The sequence below is a fragment of the Stegodyphus dumicola genome, chromosome X2 (assembly GCF_044657685.1).
Source record: "Stegodyphus dumicola isolate Sdum_Otavi_A_Nest chromosome X2, ASM4465768v1".
Lineage (NCBI taxonomy): Eukaryota > Metazoa > Arthropoda > Arachnida > Araneae > Eresidae > Stegodyphus > Stegodyphus dumicola.
In genome coordinates this window covers 94,692,132-94,706,837 of record NC_140781.1, presented here as the reverse complement: position 1 = coordinate 94,706,837, position 14,706 = coordinate 94,692,132, and the positions used below count along the sequence as shown (strand labels likewise).

The 14,706-nt window shown below is 33.1% G+C and overlaps 1 protein-coding gene across 10 annotated transcripts in view; it reads right to left on the bottom strand.

Annotated features, from left to right (window-relative positions):
- LOC118182572 (liprin-beta-1-like) overlaps positions 1–14,706 on the bottom strand; it is a 101,433-nt gene that overhangs the window by 63,137 nt on the left and 23,590 nt on the right. For 4 of the 10 annotated variants that reach the window (XM_085809372.1, XM_035351945.2, XM_035351947.2 and 1 more), the window contains exons 1-6: positions 5,336–6,762; positions 4,501–4,581; positions 4,252–4,365; positions 2,841–2,972; positions 2,613–2,721; positions 2,092–2,150 (exon numbers count right to left, since the gene is read on the bottom strand). In XM_085809372.1, coding sequence (XP_085665498.1) covers positions 2,092–2,150; positions 2,613–2,721; positions 2,841–2,972; positions 4,252–4,365; positions 4,501–4,581; positions 5,336–6,235 — 1,395 coding nt within the window. In that variant the 5' untranslated portion in view covers positions 6,236–6,762. Of the gene's footprint in view, positions 1–2,091; positions 2,151–2,612; positions 2,722–2,840; positions 2,973–4,251; positions 4,366–4,500; positions 4,582–5,335; positions 6,764–14,706 lie in introns of those variants that run through there. The other 6 variants (XM_085809373.1, XM_085809374.1, XM_085809376.1 and 3 more) reach the window with 3 other exon arrangements.

Genomic DNA, 14,706 nt, shown 5'->3' with positions numbered 1-14,706 from the left:
ATATCCAGTGCAGGACCAGTGAGGTGTGCATAACGCAGCTGTTCAGCATCCTCTTTCCACGGTGTCTCCAGACTCGAATCCGACTATTGTGGTGTTGCAGACAGAAGCGTGACTCGTCAGTAAAGACAATTTCAATCCATTCTGCCGTCCACATCCTTCTTTCATTGCACCATTGGTGGCGGAGACATCCGTGGTTCTGCGTCAAGACTAGATGAAGCATTGGACGTCTTGCGGACAGACCATTCTGCTGTAAATGGCATTGAATGGTACACGCAGACACTGGATGATGCGTTACAGACTGAATGTGCTGTGCTATGGTTCGTGATATGACTGAGCGATCCATCACCACTGTGCATACAATGTTCCTGTCATCACATGAAGTGGTGCACTGAGGTGGATGCGATCGAACACATCGCTCTGTTTAACCCTCCTGCATCCGACGGTCACATATTCGCATTACAGTTGTTTGGTTTCGTCCAACACGACTACCGATTTCCCCGAAAGATAATCCACACTCTCGGTAAGCCACTATCCTTCCTCTGTCGAAATTCAGATACTTGATCAAACGATGATCGCTGTTTACTATGAGGCATAATTGATCTTTTTTTTTTTTTTTTTTTTTTTGAAAAAAACCACAAGAAAAAACGCAATTGCCAAACTTGAAATCGTCGAAAACTGCAAGCCTTAAATATCGCTTTGAAGTGGCGCCACAGGCGTGTGTGATGTGCGTCTGTGCTGAAATTCTAATCATTTGCTTATCTCACCTCTGCTAATGCATGTTGTAAATTTCATGTTATTTGCATGCCTCCTTCAGGGTGTTGCATTTATGGTGGCCAGCAGTGTATTTCCAGTTGCTACTACTATTTTAAAACACTATTACTTAAATAGGATACAATAAAATTTCGCTTTATACCACTATTTTTTGCAAACACAGCTTATTAGCTAAATCATCATGATTGTTAACTACCTGGTAACAATAATAAACAGCAATTAGAATAAATTGTATAAGCATGAAAAGGAGAAAACAGATTATTACATAAAAAAAAGGAATACTTTTTCTTTCTTCGGGTGGAAAATCCGATTCATATTTTTTCTGTATAAAAACTGAACACTATCAGTTTTCCCAATAATTACTAAAACCAGTTTAAAACAGAAAAGCAGGAAATACAAATCACAGAAAACTATTATGCCTAAAAAGCATAAGTGCAAACTTAATGGTCTTTAAGAAGGAAGAAATTTTTAAACTTCAAAATATTCAATAGAAATTAAGTACCAAAATTTTTGAATTTAAAGAACATTTCAGATTCATAATAGCTTCGTTCCAATTTTGATTGTAATTCCATCCACATTAGATCTAAATGAAACAGTGTAATGCCCCCTACTTCATCAAAGGTTAGATCTTATCAAATGCAAGCTATAATGAAGGCCAGGATACTAACCAACAATTTGCATATTGATGAAACATGCTAATTTTATGGAACCAACAACTCAGTTTAACACATAGCCCTTCAAATTATTCATTAAATATTTTCAATAAAACAGTCAAAAATGTTTCATAATATTTTTAAAATAAACATTTAATTTCCAGTTTATGTGTTTAATACTTCATAATTTACACAAAAATCTTGCAGAAACAGTTTACAAACTGAGCATAACACTTTTTAAAACATTTTAGTGTTTTAACTTATTATAAACCTGTTCCAGAAATTTACTATATAGTACTTCATATATCACACACACAAAATTTATTTTAAGCATTACTTCAAATCCATCTACATTTCATAATTACATAAAAATCATTAATGACACATTTAAATTGCACTATCACATTAATACTAACTTTGTACTTCTGTATTAAAATGAGGATTATAAAAATATTTAGCTAAGGTTCAAAAAACTTTAACAAAAGAATTACTTAAAAACTTCACTTTTCAGAAGATTCATATAGCATTTATACAAAAAATGATAATACACACAATTATAGATATTAAATGTAGAAATAAAATTACTTCTCATAACTAAAAAATGCAGGTACAATGATCCGGCAAGCCATACATTTAACAATGTTCATTAAACCAAACTTTTAAATACCTTTTCATCACTAGAGACGACAGAATCTAAGACAGACTTTAACTTTTCTACTTCAATACCTAAAATTATACACATATATATTACTATCATAAATTTTGCAGGGAAAATAAGTTTACAGACATATATTGGTAATATGCTCATAAGTCAACTAGAACAGACAAAGATTCAATAAAAAAAAAAAAAAAAAAAAAAGGCAAATAAAAAGCAGGAAAATTTATTACAGCAAATTCTCTGAAGGGATACTTTTGTGAAGGATTTTCTAAAAGAAACCTGTTAAGGTGCTAGAAAAACTTTTTTTTAAAGCTAGCAGAAACTTGCTTGCATTTCTATTACACAAGGGTTAAGCCAATTTTCTGCAGTTTGCCTCACCCCCCCCAAAGTATTATTTCAAAAGTTCCATATTAATAGTTATAAATAAAATGTGTGGGAATATCATGGCAAATTAGATAATATTGATAGAATGCAATTGCATGTGTCAATTCACCACATGAGCAATAGCAAACATATGCAAATAAACTTACTTTGATTACCAGATAACATAGGCATCCCGCTTTGAGATAACTTGCCACGTAAAGCTGCATGTTCAGCTTCTTGCTCAAAAAGCCGAGCTTGAAGCAAATGAAGTTCGCTCTGGAAAATGTTTTTAATTTTATTAATAAACTTTTGGGGATAAATTTATTACCTAATAGCAATTTAAATATCTTGTAATATATACAGAAAAGCAAACTTATGACACAAAAATTTCTCACTTCTAGTTTTCGGCATTTGACTTCATTTTCTTTCTTATCTCGCTCTGATGCAGTCAGACGTAACCTGAGGTTTGAAAGCTCGGCCATCAGTTCTAACTTACTACTTTCAACAGCAGAACGAGCTAGCATTTCCTGCATATATTAGTAAAAACAGCAGCAGTAAACACAATTGTTCTAAGTACATTTTGCAGTCAAGTAGCAAAATATTCAATGAAGTACTATCCAAACATAGTTATCCAAAATTATTATTTGATTTTTTTTTCTAATTAAAATTTTAAAACGCAGAGCTGCTAGTGACATCACACATGAAATCCGAGCAAGTTTTTGTCTCTCACTTTGAAAATGCCCAGAAATTACTCATTGCACAATTGAAAAAAAAAAAAAAAAAAAAAAAAAAACTGAAATCAAATTCATCTCATAATTGAGCTGCATGTCCTTTGCCAGTAACTCTACAACAGTGGCTACATTCAAAACTGATAAACAGTTGAACATTGTGAACCGGTGAACTTAAAAAAACTGCACATTAATGTTGTGAAGTCAGCGACACTGGAAAAGTTTTGAAGGAAAATAGGAAAAAAAAAAAAAAAAAAAAAAGAGCAATGAAATTATTTTTCCTGGTTGTGAAACACACAGCCCAATTTCATTTCAATTAAAACAGAACAATCAAATCCATTTTTACTTTCTTACTTTGGCCTTAAAATTAAACATTTCTCTCTTTATTGGACAAAGAAACAAGCCAACATTTTTTAATTGCAAACTAAAGACAGTAAAGCAAGGAGAAAGCAGACCTATACACAGGACACAACTGCTTTTTAATTGCTGCCTGTTAGTTACTTGCTGAACATTGTAGCCAGTCTACCAACTGAACACATTTATATAAATTAATAACTTCTTAAATGCTTCTGCTTTATGTTTCCTTTTCATACTATTAAAAATTAAAAAAAAAAAAAATAAATAAATAAAAGTAAAATAAATTAAAAAAAACATAAATAAACAACACAATTTTACTCAGATGTAGCAAGACAACTAGATTTCCAGACAGATGGCTATATTAATAGTTGCAGTTCCACAGCAAATGTCGTAAAAGAAAATCTTTAATTTGTAAACTCCATTTTTTAAACAATGCTAATGACTTGCATTAACACATTTCATTTGCATAACAACATACACTAAGGAATCATCGAATTCCTTTAAAAAAAACTCTCAGAAAATCTCAAACTGAAATTTTAATAACAAAATATATACTTTATTGCAATAACCTGTTTATTTATTTAATGGATTATAATTTTTTTTAATCCATTCAGAATAAAAAAGACCACTGTTTAATCTCAGGATAGTATAACCAAATAAAATTCTGTAAATTGCATTTTAAATAAAGATATCTGCTGACATAAAACTATTGTTAACTTACCTGATGCAAACTTTGTTCAAGATGAATTAATTCCTCCTTCTTTTGATCTAATAGCCTTTCTAATTCACTAATTTTATCAGCCTGGGCTTCAACTTGATCTGCTAATACACTTGCCTGCCAAAAATTTAAAAACAGCATCAATCTTTTGAAATGAAAATTTTTAAAGGATTACCTATAATTATATCCCTGACTATCCAAGTACATATACATGTACACACACATATATATATTATATTTAAATTTTCTAACCTGTAAAAGCAAACTTTTTTTATCACTTTCTAATTCCTGCACTTTCTGTAAACTACCAATATCTTCAGAATGAACAGGCACCTAAAGTATTTGGGGGTAAAAAAAAAATCAAACATATAAAGCATGCTGTTCTGTTAAAAATAATCGAATAAAAATTCGGCGATCATAAACAGTAACATCTTTTTTTAATATAAGAATAAGAAATACAAAATTGCATGGACATAAAACAATGTAAAAGTGGGCAAAACTTTTTATTTAAAAGGATTTTTATTATAATGATGAACCCTTTTTCATGTCTTTTAAAAATAATTATGAGCATTTCCCCACACGCAAAATAGTGAAGTCAATAAATTAAATCCCATATATATAATTTTGATGCACATTATTTATAACAAAGAATAAATTAACATTAAAAAAAAGTATCTCTTCTTGAATTAAATTTCCTGCTTTTGGATTTAAGTTTTGTGATAAAGGCAAAGCAAAATTTTCTTTCTTCACAGTAACATTAATTATTAACATACTCAGAAAGATCTGTCACATTGCTTGCAATACCTAACTACCAGAAATTTATTATGTTGAAACAGCCACTACTTATGTCATAATAATCATATATAGGCATAAAATCTAAAACTTCCTTAAATACTATATATATATATATATATATTTAAGCAAGTCATACAGCACAGAAGAGATGAATGCAAGTATTTTTTTAAACATCTAACACATGGAAATCAAACAGTTGGTAGCATATATAAATTTAAAATACAGTTTATTAATACTCAACACAAAAGATAATGCAACCAAAATATTAAAAGGAGCTTATGAGAAAAATTACCTGCCACTGATCATGACTTAAATGTCGAACAGATGTAATCTGTTCACCCTGAACAGGAGAATATCGAGGGGACATTGCAGATGGAGAGCAATCTCTTTTTTTAGAGTTAGAAGAGCGTGATCTGCGAGATCCCCCTAAGCCTTGACAAGGCCTGTGCATTGCACAGGGTGAGGAAGACTCCCTCCTGAGGATCTCATGATGTGGGGAAGCATTACGGCATGACGTATGAGTTTCTTGATAGCGAGATGATGGTAAGCCAGTTGGAGGAAGGCATGAACAATTATGGTAAGGCCACAATGACATCTCAGTTCCATAACAATCCCTGCTATAAGGAAGAAGTTCCAGGCTTGAAAGAATACTCCCTCCATGGTGATGTAAGCACAAAGCATGTGGTGGTGGAGAAGGGCAACACCAAGAGGAGCGCATTGGAGACAAGTGGCGGCGACATCCATGTAATTCATGGCAAGGGCTAGGCGACAGTTGTATATGTTCTCCAATATCAGTGGATCTACGAGGCCACACATGAGCAGGAGATTTATGTGTCCGATGGTGAGATGACCTAGCAGGTGAAACTTGACAAGATGCAGTTCCAGATTCTTCAACAGTTATAGATGGTTGTCTCTCTGACTGCATTTCTGCAAAAGCTGTAGCTTCATTAACTTTTTCAAGATGGGCATAGGTCATGCCCTGGGATCCAGGACTTAACCATTGAAACTCATGAGAGGCAGAACAAGAGTCAGCAACTGATGTTGTCACTGTGGCCGGTTCATCCCTATCTTCATCATCATCATCATCTGTATCTTCACCATCTTGTTTTTCTCGTACAATTCGCACTCCGGCAGAAGATTTCACACCATTTTCTGGTGTTACCTTATTTTCCATGCCAGGGCGGCTTTTCATAACAAATGCGCCGATATTTTACAAAGAATTTAAGTCTCCACAAAAACGCAATAATTTTCACTACTGGCAGTTGCAATGGGATCACCGAAGTAATGTATGCAATTTCACCTTTTGCTCTTAAGAGAACGCTGATAAAGTTGACACAATGCTCATACTTCCCGACAAAATGCGCAAGAGGGTAGAAAAAAATACATTAAATTCGTGCAGCGTTGCGTCCACTTTAAAAAACCAAGTGTCTGGGATGGTGTAGTTGTTGCGAGAGGCGCCAGACCAACTTAGCTTTTCCTTTTCGGTTACGGTCGGCACTTTATAAAAACGTGCGTCGACAAACGCAGAGAGAAAGCTTTGTGCGAGAACGTTGCATCTTCGACCCACCACATCACACCGACGTCGATGATTACTTTCTAAAAACTCATTTTCGGATGGACGCTTAATAACGTTTCGTTCGAACGCAGCCTGTTTCGGCGCGGGTCGAAAAGTGTCTGCAAAATTGGAACGCGGGAAACTAAGGGGTGAGGAGGACGATGGGAAGTGTGAAGGGCTTTCAACCCCCATGCCGCTCTCTGGCAAATATCCTCCTTGCTTTAAAAATAACCTGCTCACGTAATTTCAAATGACGAATAGTTGCAGAATTTCCCCCCTTTCTTTTTCAAAGCCAAGACAAGGCGACGTACGCGATGACCCCAATTGAATCAATGTAATACTTATGTTATAGTTAGAAACTAAAAAAAGTCTCGACATTTTTTTCTTTAAATTATTCTCTACACACGGTTTGACTGTTTGTGGAAACAAGAACTGTGAATGCTTTCTTGATAATCAGACTAAAATTATTCAATAAATAACTCCAGAATCACAAGATTTCAATATATAAATCCAGACATTTAAAAAAAGAGAGAGAGAGACAACATTTATCTCTTCTTAAGCAGTTATACAGAATTGCTATTTATTCTAAATGAATTCAACTGTACATGTACATTAACATCATACTGAATATCAAGCAAATTATAAATACTACAAAATATACATGTTTTTATCTCGCATTTCAGAAAACGATAAATGTATGTTTTAGATTAACGATTCTCAAAGTGAGCAATATCGCTCCCCTGAGGCATTTCAACTATCCACCAAAACGTCAGGCAAGAAGCTTAGGGTTCTCAGAGTCGAGAAGAGGTGGAAATAATTTTATGATACTTAAAGATTAAACAAATTCATCGAACGACTTCAACATATCAGCAACATAAAAGGTAAATTCAATGAACACTGATAGTTCTAACCTGGGTTCGATTCCAGGCAAAAGGGCAGGCTGCGTAGGCGTTTTCGCGGTTTTTCTCATGCGTAACGTGTAAACGAGCCAATTTCCCTTAGAAAGTCCTCCACGAAGGCATCCCTCCCCTTAGGCAGATAGATCTACGTGCTTTGCCATAATCAACTTCACCGAAGCCCAAATAATATCTCCAAGATTACATTCAGAGGAAAAATGTTTAGCGCACTACATTAATATTGATAAATAATTTTGATAAGCAAATAAATCGCCTTTAAATCGCTGAAAATGGTAATTCACGACAAGTACTAACATATCTAAATTCTGATATTGATGAGTTACAAACGCTTCACCATACTCATCAATTCTATTGATAAACTATTATTGTTAATACTGTACAAATGCTACAGTTTAACTGTTTACATATATAAGTTTTAGCATAAAAAATTTAAATATGCTACTGACTACTTATATTGATAATTATTTTATGAATAAGTAATAAATGCTCAATAAATCCATTTTTAATATTACTAATTAATTTAATACAATCACACAATAATTAATTTATGCATCGTGTCCTCTAACGTCTTTACCCGGCCTTCGTTTTCGCAACCTTCCATTTGCAAAAGTGTTTTCAGTGACACAAATATTCATATTTTGGCATTTTTAAATTTAAAGATGTTAATTTTTTAAAAACTACGAAATCTAACATTTTATAATTTTCTCCGTTTCCTTTACTCATATTTAGCGAAATTTCATACCCGTCAGAAAAAATGAAACAAAAACTTCAATAAAAATTTTTGAAAGCCATTTTCAATTTGATGAGGCGTCGGTTAAATTCGAGGCCCATTTTTTCCTCCTTCAATGCCTTTCAAATGATGATACAGTTACGACAGCGGAAGTATCAAATTGGTAACAATTTAATAATACAAACTGGCAGATATGTTTGATTTTTGTCCAAAATTCATGATCTTATTTTACTTCTGAATATTTCAAACCGCAGAAAAGTTGCAGTCACAAATGTCCATAACTTCAAAGAGACGCTGTAAACAAGAAATATTCGTTAAGCACTGTAATTTTTTTTTTTTTTTTTTTCTTTTGGTAGGAACATCATAAAAGCACAGGGATGATCATGCCAATACGAGATGTTAAATTAAAACTTAAACTAGCGTTGGTTGCAATGAAAAAAAGAAAAATCGCCCTTTTTTTCTCGAACTCCCCCCCCCTCCAAAATGCCCTTGGAGTATGCCAGACCCAAGTGTAACTCTTTTTACATCGATTATATATATATATATGCATGTATGAAATGAAATGAAAATTTAATTTTAAAAATGACAAAAAAAAATCAGGACACTCAATAATATAATAAAGCGTTAAATCAGCTTCAGTTAAAACTTTAATTAAATAAGCAAATCTACTACTTCCAAAGATCACAGGAAAAAACGGTAATCATTAAAATACTAATGCTTTAGCTTTTTCAGTTAGGTTTCTTCGCAATTTCGGTGGCTAAAACTTTCATTTTCAAAAATCCTTATAACAAGTTGCCTTCCTTTTCTGCTCAACTTAAACTTTGGTGAAAATTTATTACTTTTATTTAATTTTTCATTTATATTTTTATGCATTTTAATGACTATCATTTTCCCTCTGGGTCTTTGAATAACGTAAATATATATCTTATTTCTCTCTCTCTCTAGATAGATATATATATACAATAAATGCAAAGTATAAAACAGTTCAAAACCCAATCCAATTGTGCGATGATAGCAGACACAACTGGTGGTAATAATGCAAAATAAAATAAAAATAAACACGTTTAAAATCTATTGCAGAACCAAAAAACCAAAAACAGATGCACACAGTGGCAAATTTCAAGCAATGGGGGGAAGGCCAAATTTGCCTTCTCCAAATAAAAAAAAGATTTTTACATCTTTTCGCTGCATCGTCATCAGAGGGTTGATGCTACGAAATAAATAATAAGCTGTTTCTGAACTGACAAGGCCACAAATTAAAATTTAAAATTAAAAATAATCTTAGAAAAGCAATCAAAGTAATCTGTTTCTTTATCATTCCAAGACCTAAAGGTCGAGGTAAGCAGTGCAAAAATTGTAGCATCAAAAAAAAGAAACAAATTCAACACGATTGCTAAATAATAAACAAATTTAAAAAAAAAAAAAAAAATGAGTAGATCGAGCCCGAAACCTAATTTACAAAAATTATAATCAAACACTTCAAAAAGCAAAAACATACGCAAATATTTTAATTCAAAACTGGAAAAACAAAACTAACTGCAAATTTCGGAAACATACAGGCCGGGTTAATAAATAAAAACAAAATTCTTAAACAAGCAAAAAACTGAACAATCTTTTTTTTTTAATTTTTTATTTATTTATTTTTTTTTTTTTTTTTATTTTAGTGAATCGAATCCAAAAATATGTAAAACTGAAGTAATCCAACACATGCAAAAATAAAAATGAAAATTCTATAAAAAAATATAAAATTACAGGCCGAAGTAAGAACTGCATTTATTGTAACATAAAAAAAAAAAGAAAGAAAGAAAGAAAGAGGGATTTAAAATAGAAAAGTTATTTTAAAAAACATTCAGTACATCGAGTCGAAAAACAAGACTTGCAGAAATAATAATCCAACACTTATAAAAACAAAATCATATGCAAAACTTTCTTAACTCAAAACTTGAAAAACAAAACTAAATGCAAATTTTGAAAGCATACAGGCCGGGTTAAGCACAATAATAAGCACATGAGATGCTTTTATTTTATTAATTAAGCTCTTTAAATAAAATAAATAAAAATATAAATAAAAGCACTTTAACGCATTAACATTAAAGTATAAAATAAAAGCAGAATTCGTAAACAAGCAAAAAGTTAGAAATCTAATAGTTTTTTTATTTTTATTTTTTTTATTATTTTATTTTATTTTATTTTATTTTATTTATTTATTATTTTTTTTTTTTTTAAATTTTAGTGGACAGAGTCCAAAAACATGTAAAACAGAAATAATCCAACATATGCAAAAATAAGATAACACGTAGAAAAGCAAGTTCTTAAAAAACCTGTAACATAAGAGCAACAAAAGTTTTATATAATATATATAATAAAATTTTAAATAAATTTTAGAAAAGAATCCAAGTAATCTGTGTCTTAATCTGTGCCTGTAAAGTCAAAATAATATGGTGGGACTGATAAAGACAAAGATTACTTTGTTTTTCTTAAGATTATTTTAAGTTTGAAACATTAATTTGTGTCTTTATAAGGTTCAGAAATAGTCTGCTTTATTTACATCTTTCGTTGTACCAACACTCCGATGAAAATTCGGGGGAAGATTTAAATTCCTTATTTCATTTTTTGTTTTTGGCATGTTTTGCCCTTTTTTTAAAATTTATTTATTTTATTTTTTAAATTTTTGCTTATGTTAATTCCGAACAGAATATGAGATGAATTTTAAACGCAGTCTTTTAAATTTATTTTGCATTATATATAATGAAACCAACGCCAATCTAAGCCTGGTTTTCTGCCAGTTTTCAGTAGGAAGTAAAAGCTTACTTTGTACGATTCCACAAAATATCTAGAAAAGTCTACTCCGAGAACCATTAAGACAGAGCCACCCTGCCACCACCACTAGTGGTTTAGAGCCCGGGTCTCTGGAGAAAGTTTGGACATTTGTAAGAGCACAATGTCTCTGTGGCATGGCAGCATTCAAAATGCTGGCTAGCCGAAAATCCTCTCAACAGGTTTGGTCATAAGGCAAGAGGGATGAGACAATGCAATCACAATTTCTACAATATTTGAAAGTTTGATAGGCGCGAGTTTTGGATCACCCTGTATATATTTTCTTATATTTACGAGTCCGACTGCAACTCTATACGTTCCATTTGCAAATTCGTTAGAAAGTTCGATGTTGCCATCATGTACTGAACCCTTGACATTTGTACAGGTACCCTGAATGTTAGTAGATCACCCCGATGAATAATGAAATGCCTGCCCGGGGTCTGCCCTTGTGCATGATCCATTATATGAATACAAGCTAGTTTTCCTTAAAAAGTTTTCCACGCAGGAATCTTTTCTAAGCGAGACAACCCTATTATAGTTTGCCGTAATGCATTACTACTACCAGCCTAAATTTAACTAAAGAGTTAACATACAATTAAAAAAGAAATAAATAAAGAGAAAAATATGGAAGGAGAGGGCAAAATTTTGAAGAAAAGAATCAGCCGCCTTCGAAAACTGTTATGTTTTTAGGATAAAACTTTTAGCAAAGGAATTGCAGGTGGGCAGGGCAGGGAAATCATGGCATAAGCTATTAAAGGAAACATGTATACATAACTGTCAGCAACAGTTTTCAACAGTTTTAAAACTAAATGAAATTCACAATTTTTTGTTAACCATTTACCTTTAAAGGGGGCCCAACAGCGGCCGAGCGGTAAAGTCGCTGAAAACTGGTAGTTCGGTCCGAGCTTCGAATCCCGCCGAACGGGCTGGCTGCATGGGCGTTTTCGTGGTTTTCCCCATGTGTAACGTGTATACGAGCCAGTTTCCCTTAGAAAGTCCTCCACAAAGGCATCGCTCCCCTTATAGATAGCCCTCGTGTGCTTTGCCATAATTATATATACACCATACATATACATACACCTTCAAAGGGAAGATTTATAAAAAAATTGCTCAAAATAATTAAAGCCCATTTTTAGGTAATAACTCATTTTTTTCAATTAGTACTTGAAAAGACTTTCAAATAATTTGTTTTAGTGGAAAAATAATACATTATTTATTACTCGATGGTAAATCGATGTTTCTAGACACTTCAGAGTTCCTTATGAACTTGTCGCCATTAAAAGTACAGATATTAAGTACAATTAAATGAACAATTTTAAATAATTTCTTGATAATAAATGACGTTCTCGATATTAACGCTACTTACTACAAATGAATTCATTAGCTATAACATGTGCGAGTTATGTATGAGGAATATACGTAAAAAAAATATGCTTACAATAATACTAGTAACTTCTCATTAACTAGACAGTAATGAAAAAAGGGAGATGGTTAAATAAAGGGAAAATTCTAATTGAGTTCGGCATGTAAACGGTTAAACCTTACTGAAGTTTCTTTGCTAATAAAATTCAACATCAAACTGCCTTAATTTTAGAAAAGGGCTCGGAGTAGTTCCAGATAACCTAAAATGTTGAGTTGATGACCTTTTTTAAGGAAAGCATGTACTTTGTAGAAACACAAATAAGTATACCTCTTATCGTCTGTCCATTTGCAACAGCAAAACTTTCGTACAGGTATGCGTTGGTTGAGAATGTACCATTGTAAAATTTGACGCTGAAGCATAGGAAAGCCAGTACGTAAAATAGAAAGAATAAAACATCTCATTCAAGAGCATAAGTTATCTTCTCCCCTCAATCCCCATTTACTCCACGGAACTGTTTATTATCAGGATGACTATATATACAGCGAGGAGAGCTGTTTGGAGAACCTCAAAGAGTAGTCATAAAAAATGCTACTGAAAGAAGGTTCCGAATTTGCTCACAAGGACGCTCTATCTTCAACGGCTATAGACTGTTTTGCTATACGGTTTTTGCTGGCTTAGGACATATGTTTGCTGATCGGCAGGCAGCCAAAAACTTTTCATGAAATCGGAAAGAAATTTTACATAAAAATAGCCGGTAAGAGGTTGAAGGCCGATATTTTGTCGGGAAATCAAAATGGGTTTTCATTAACTAAATGAAAAGGTACTAAAGAAGGGGGAAAGAAGAAAAAAAGGATTTTAAAAGCTACATCAGCAGCAATCTTAAAATTTAAAATTTTTTCCAACATACCACACCATGATGACCTATGCACGTTACGGTCTTACGTTCGCAGTCGGATTTAGATCTAATCGAGAAATATCTCAAAAGGAATTTAAAAAGACTGCATAATAATAATCCTTCAACAATTCGACACTAAAAAAATAATACACGGATAAAACATGGCACAAAAAATTACTCACTGGAAATATTGGTCCAGGACTAGTTACTCACCCGAATTACTGTTTTTTAACTTGTACAGACTATTAGCCATATGCATTTCTGGTACCAGGAAACGTGAAAAAAATCTACTATGCCCTCGTCAGGATTCAAACCACAGACCTTTCAATGCAAGCCGGATGTAGTAACAACTTATTCATAAGATCACATACATGGGAATGCGATAATTCATTACATTCTCCACCGCTTAAATGATAACTGGAGAGATGCAGGAGACCAATTTGACAGAATCCACGTGGTGACGAATTACCGTTAAAAATGTTTTAGTTGAGGTGCCATTGCTCTGACTTTACTTTTTTTTAAATACAGGAAACGTGAAATATCACCTGCGCCCTCGCTGGGATTCGAACTAAAGATCTTCCGGTGCTCGTTAGACGTGCTAATCACTTACATCACAACAGCACATACGCGGGAATGTGATAATTAAGAATAAACTTGAAAAATCTTCAGTTCTTCATATTCGTAACCTTATATACAGTTACAAAATAGTGGAATTAAGCTCCGGATATTCGGAAATCCAATTAAGCACATCGCGTATTTTAATTTGAGGGTCAAGTAATATTAAGCTAATTAATTTATAAATTTATAGAGTTTGACTTGCTTTGGTAGCATAAACTAGATCCAAACTCCTAACAAACTTGGAGCGAATTATCGTTTTGCTTGAAATGAACCTTTTTATTAAAATCATAACTTGAACATAAACGCACGTCTCGTGCTCACAACCAACCACCACTTGTGGCGATGAAACTAAAGTAACAGGGACAGAGAAAAGTGGACAAGTACCAGAACTTAGGCTATGGATTTATAGGTTTTGCTTCATCGCACTACTGTTCTTAGCACAACATCCATCACATGACATACTGCGCCCCGCCTCGGGAACCAGCTCAGCAAGGAATGCACTATACAGTGTGCAGCGTTCTCACCTTTCTCTTAGCCAAATTTTAAACTAAAACGTAGGCTAGTAGTCAAAGACTACACAAGTAAATTTAAACCGAAGTTAGCTCAAAACTCTGACCGGTGTAACAATTTAAATGACGACAGCTATAACGCAAAGCCGATTAATTACTATCTTATCAAAGCTGGCGAAACCTAGTAACGCGACCTCGAGAGGCAAAAACACGCTCTCTCTTACAATCCAAAACCTTAGACTTAAATACTCTTCAACTG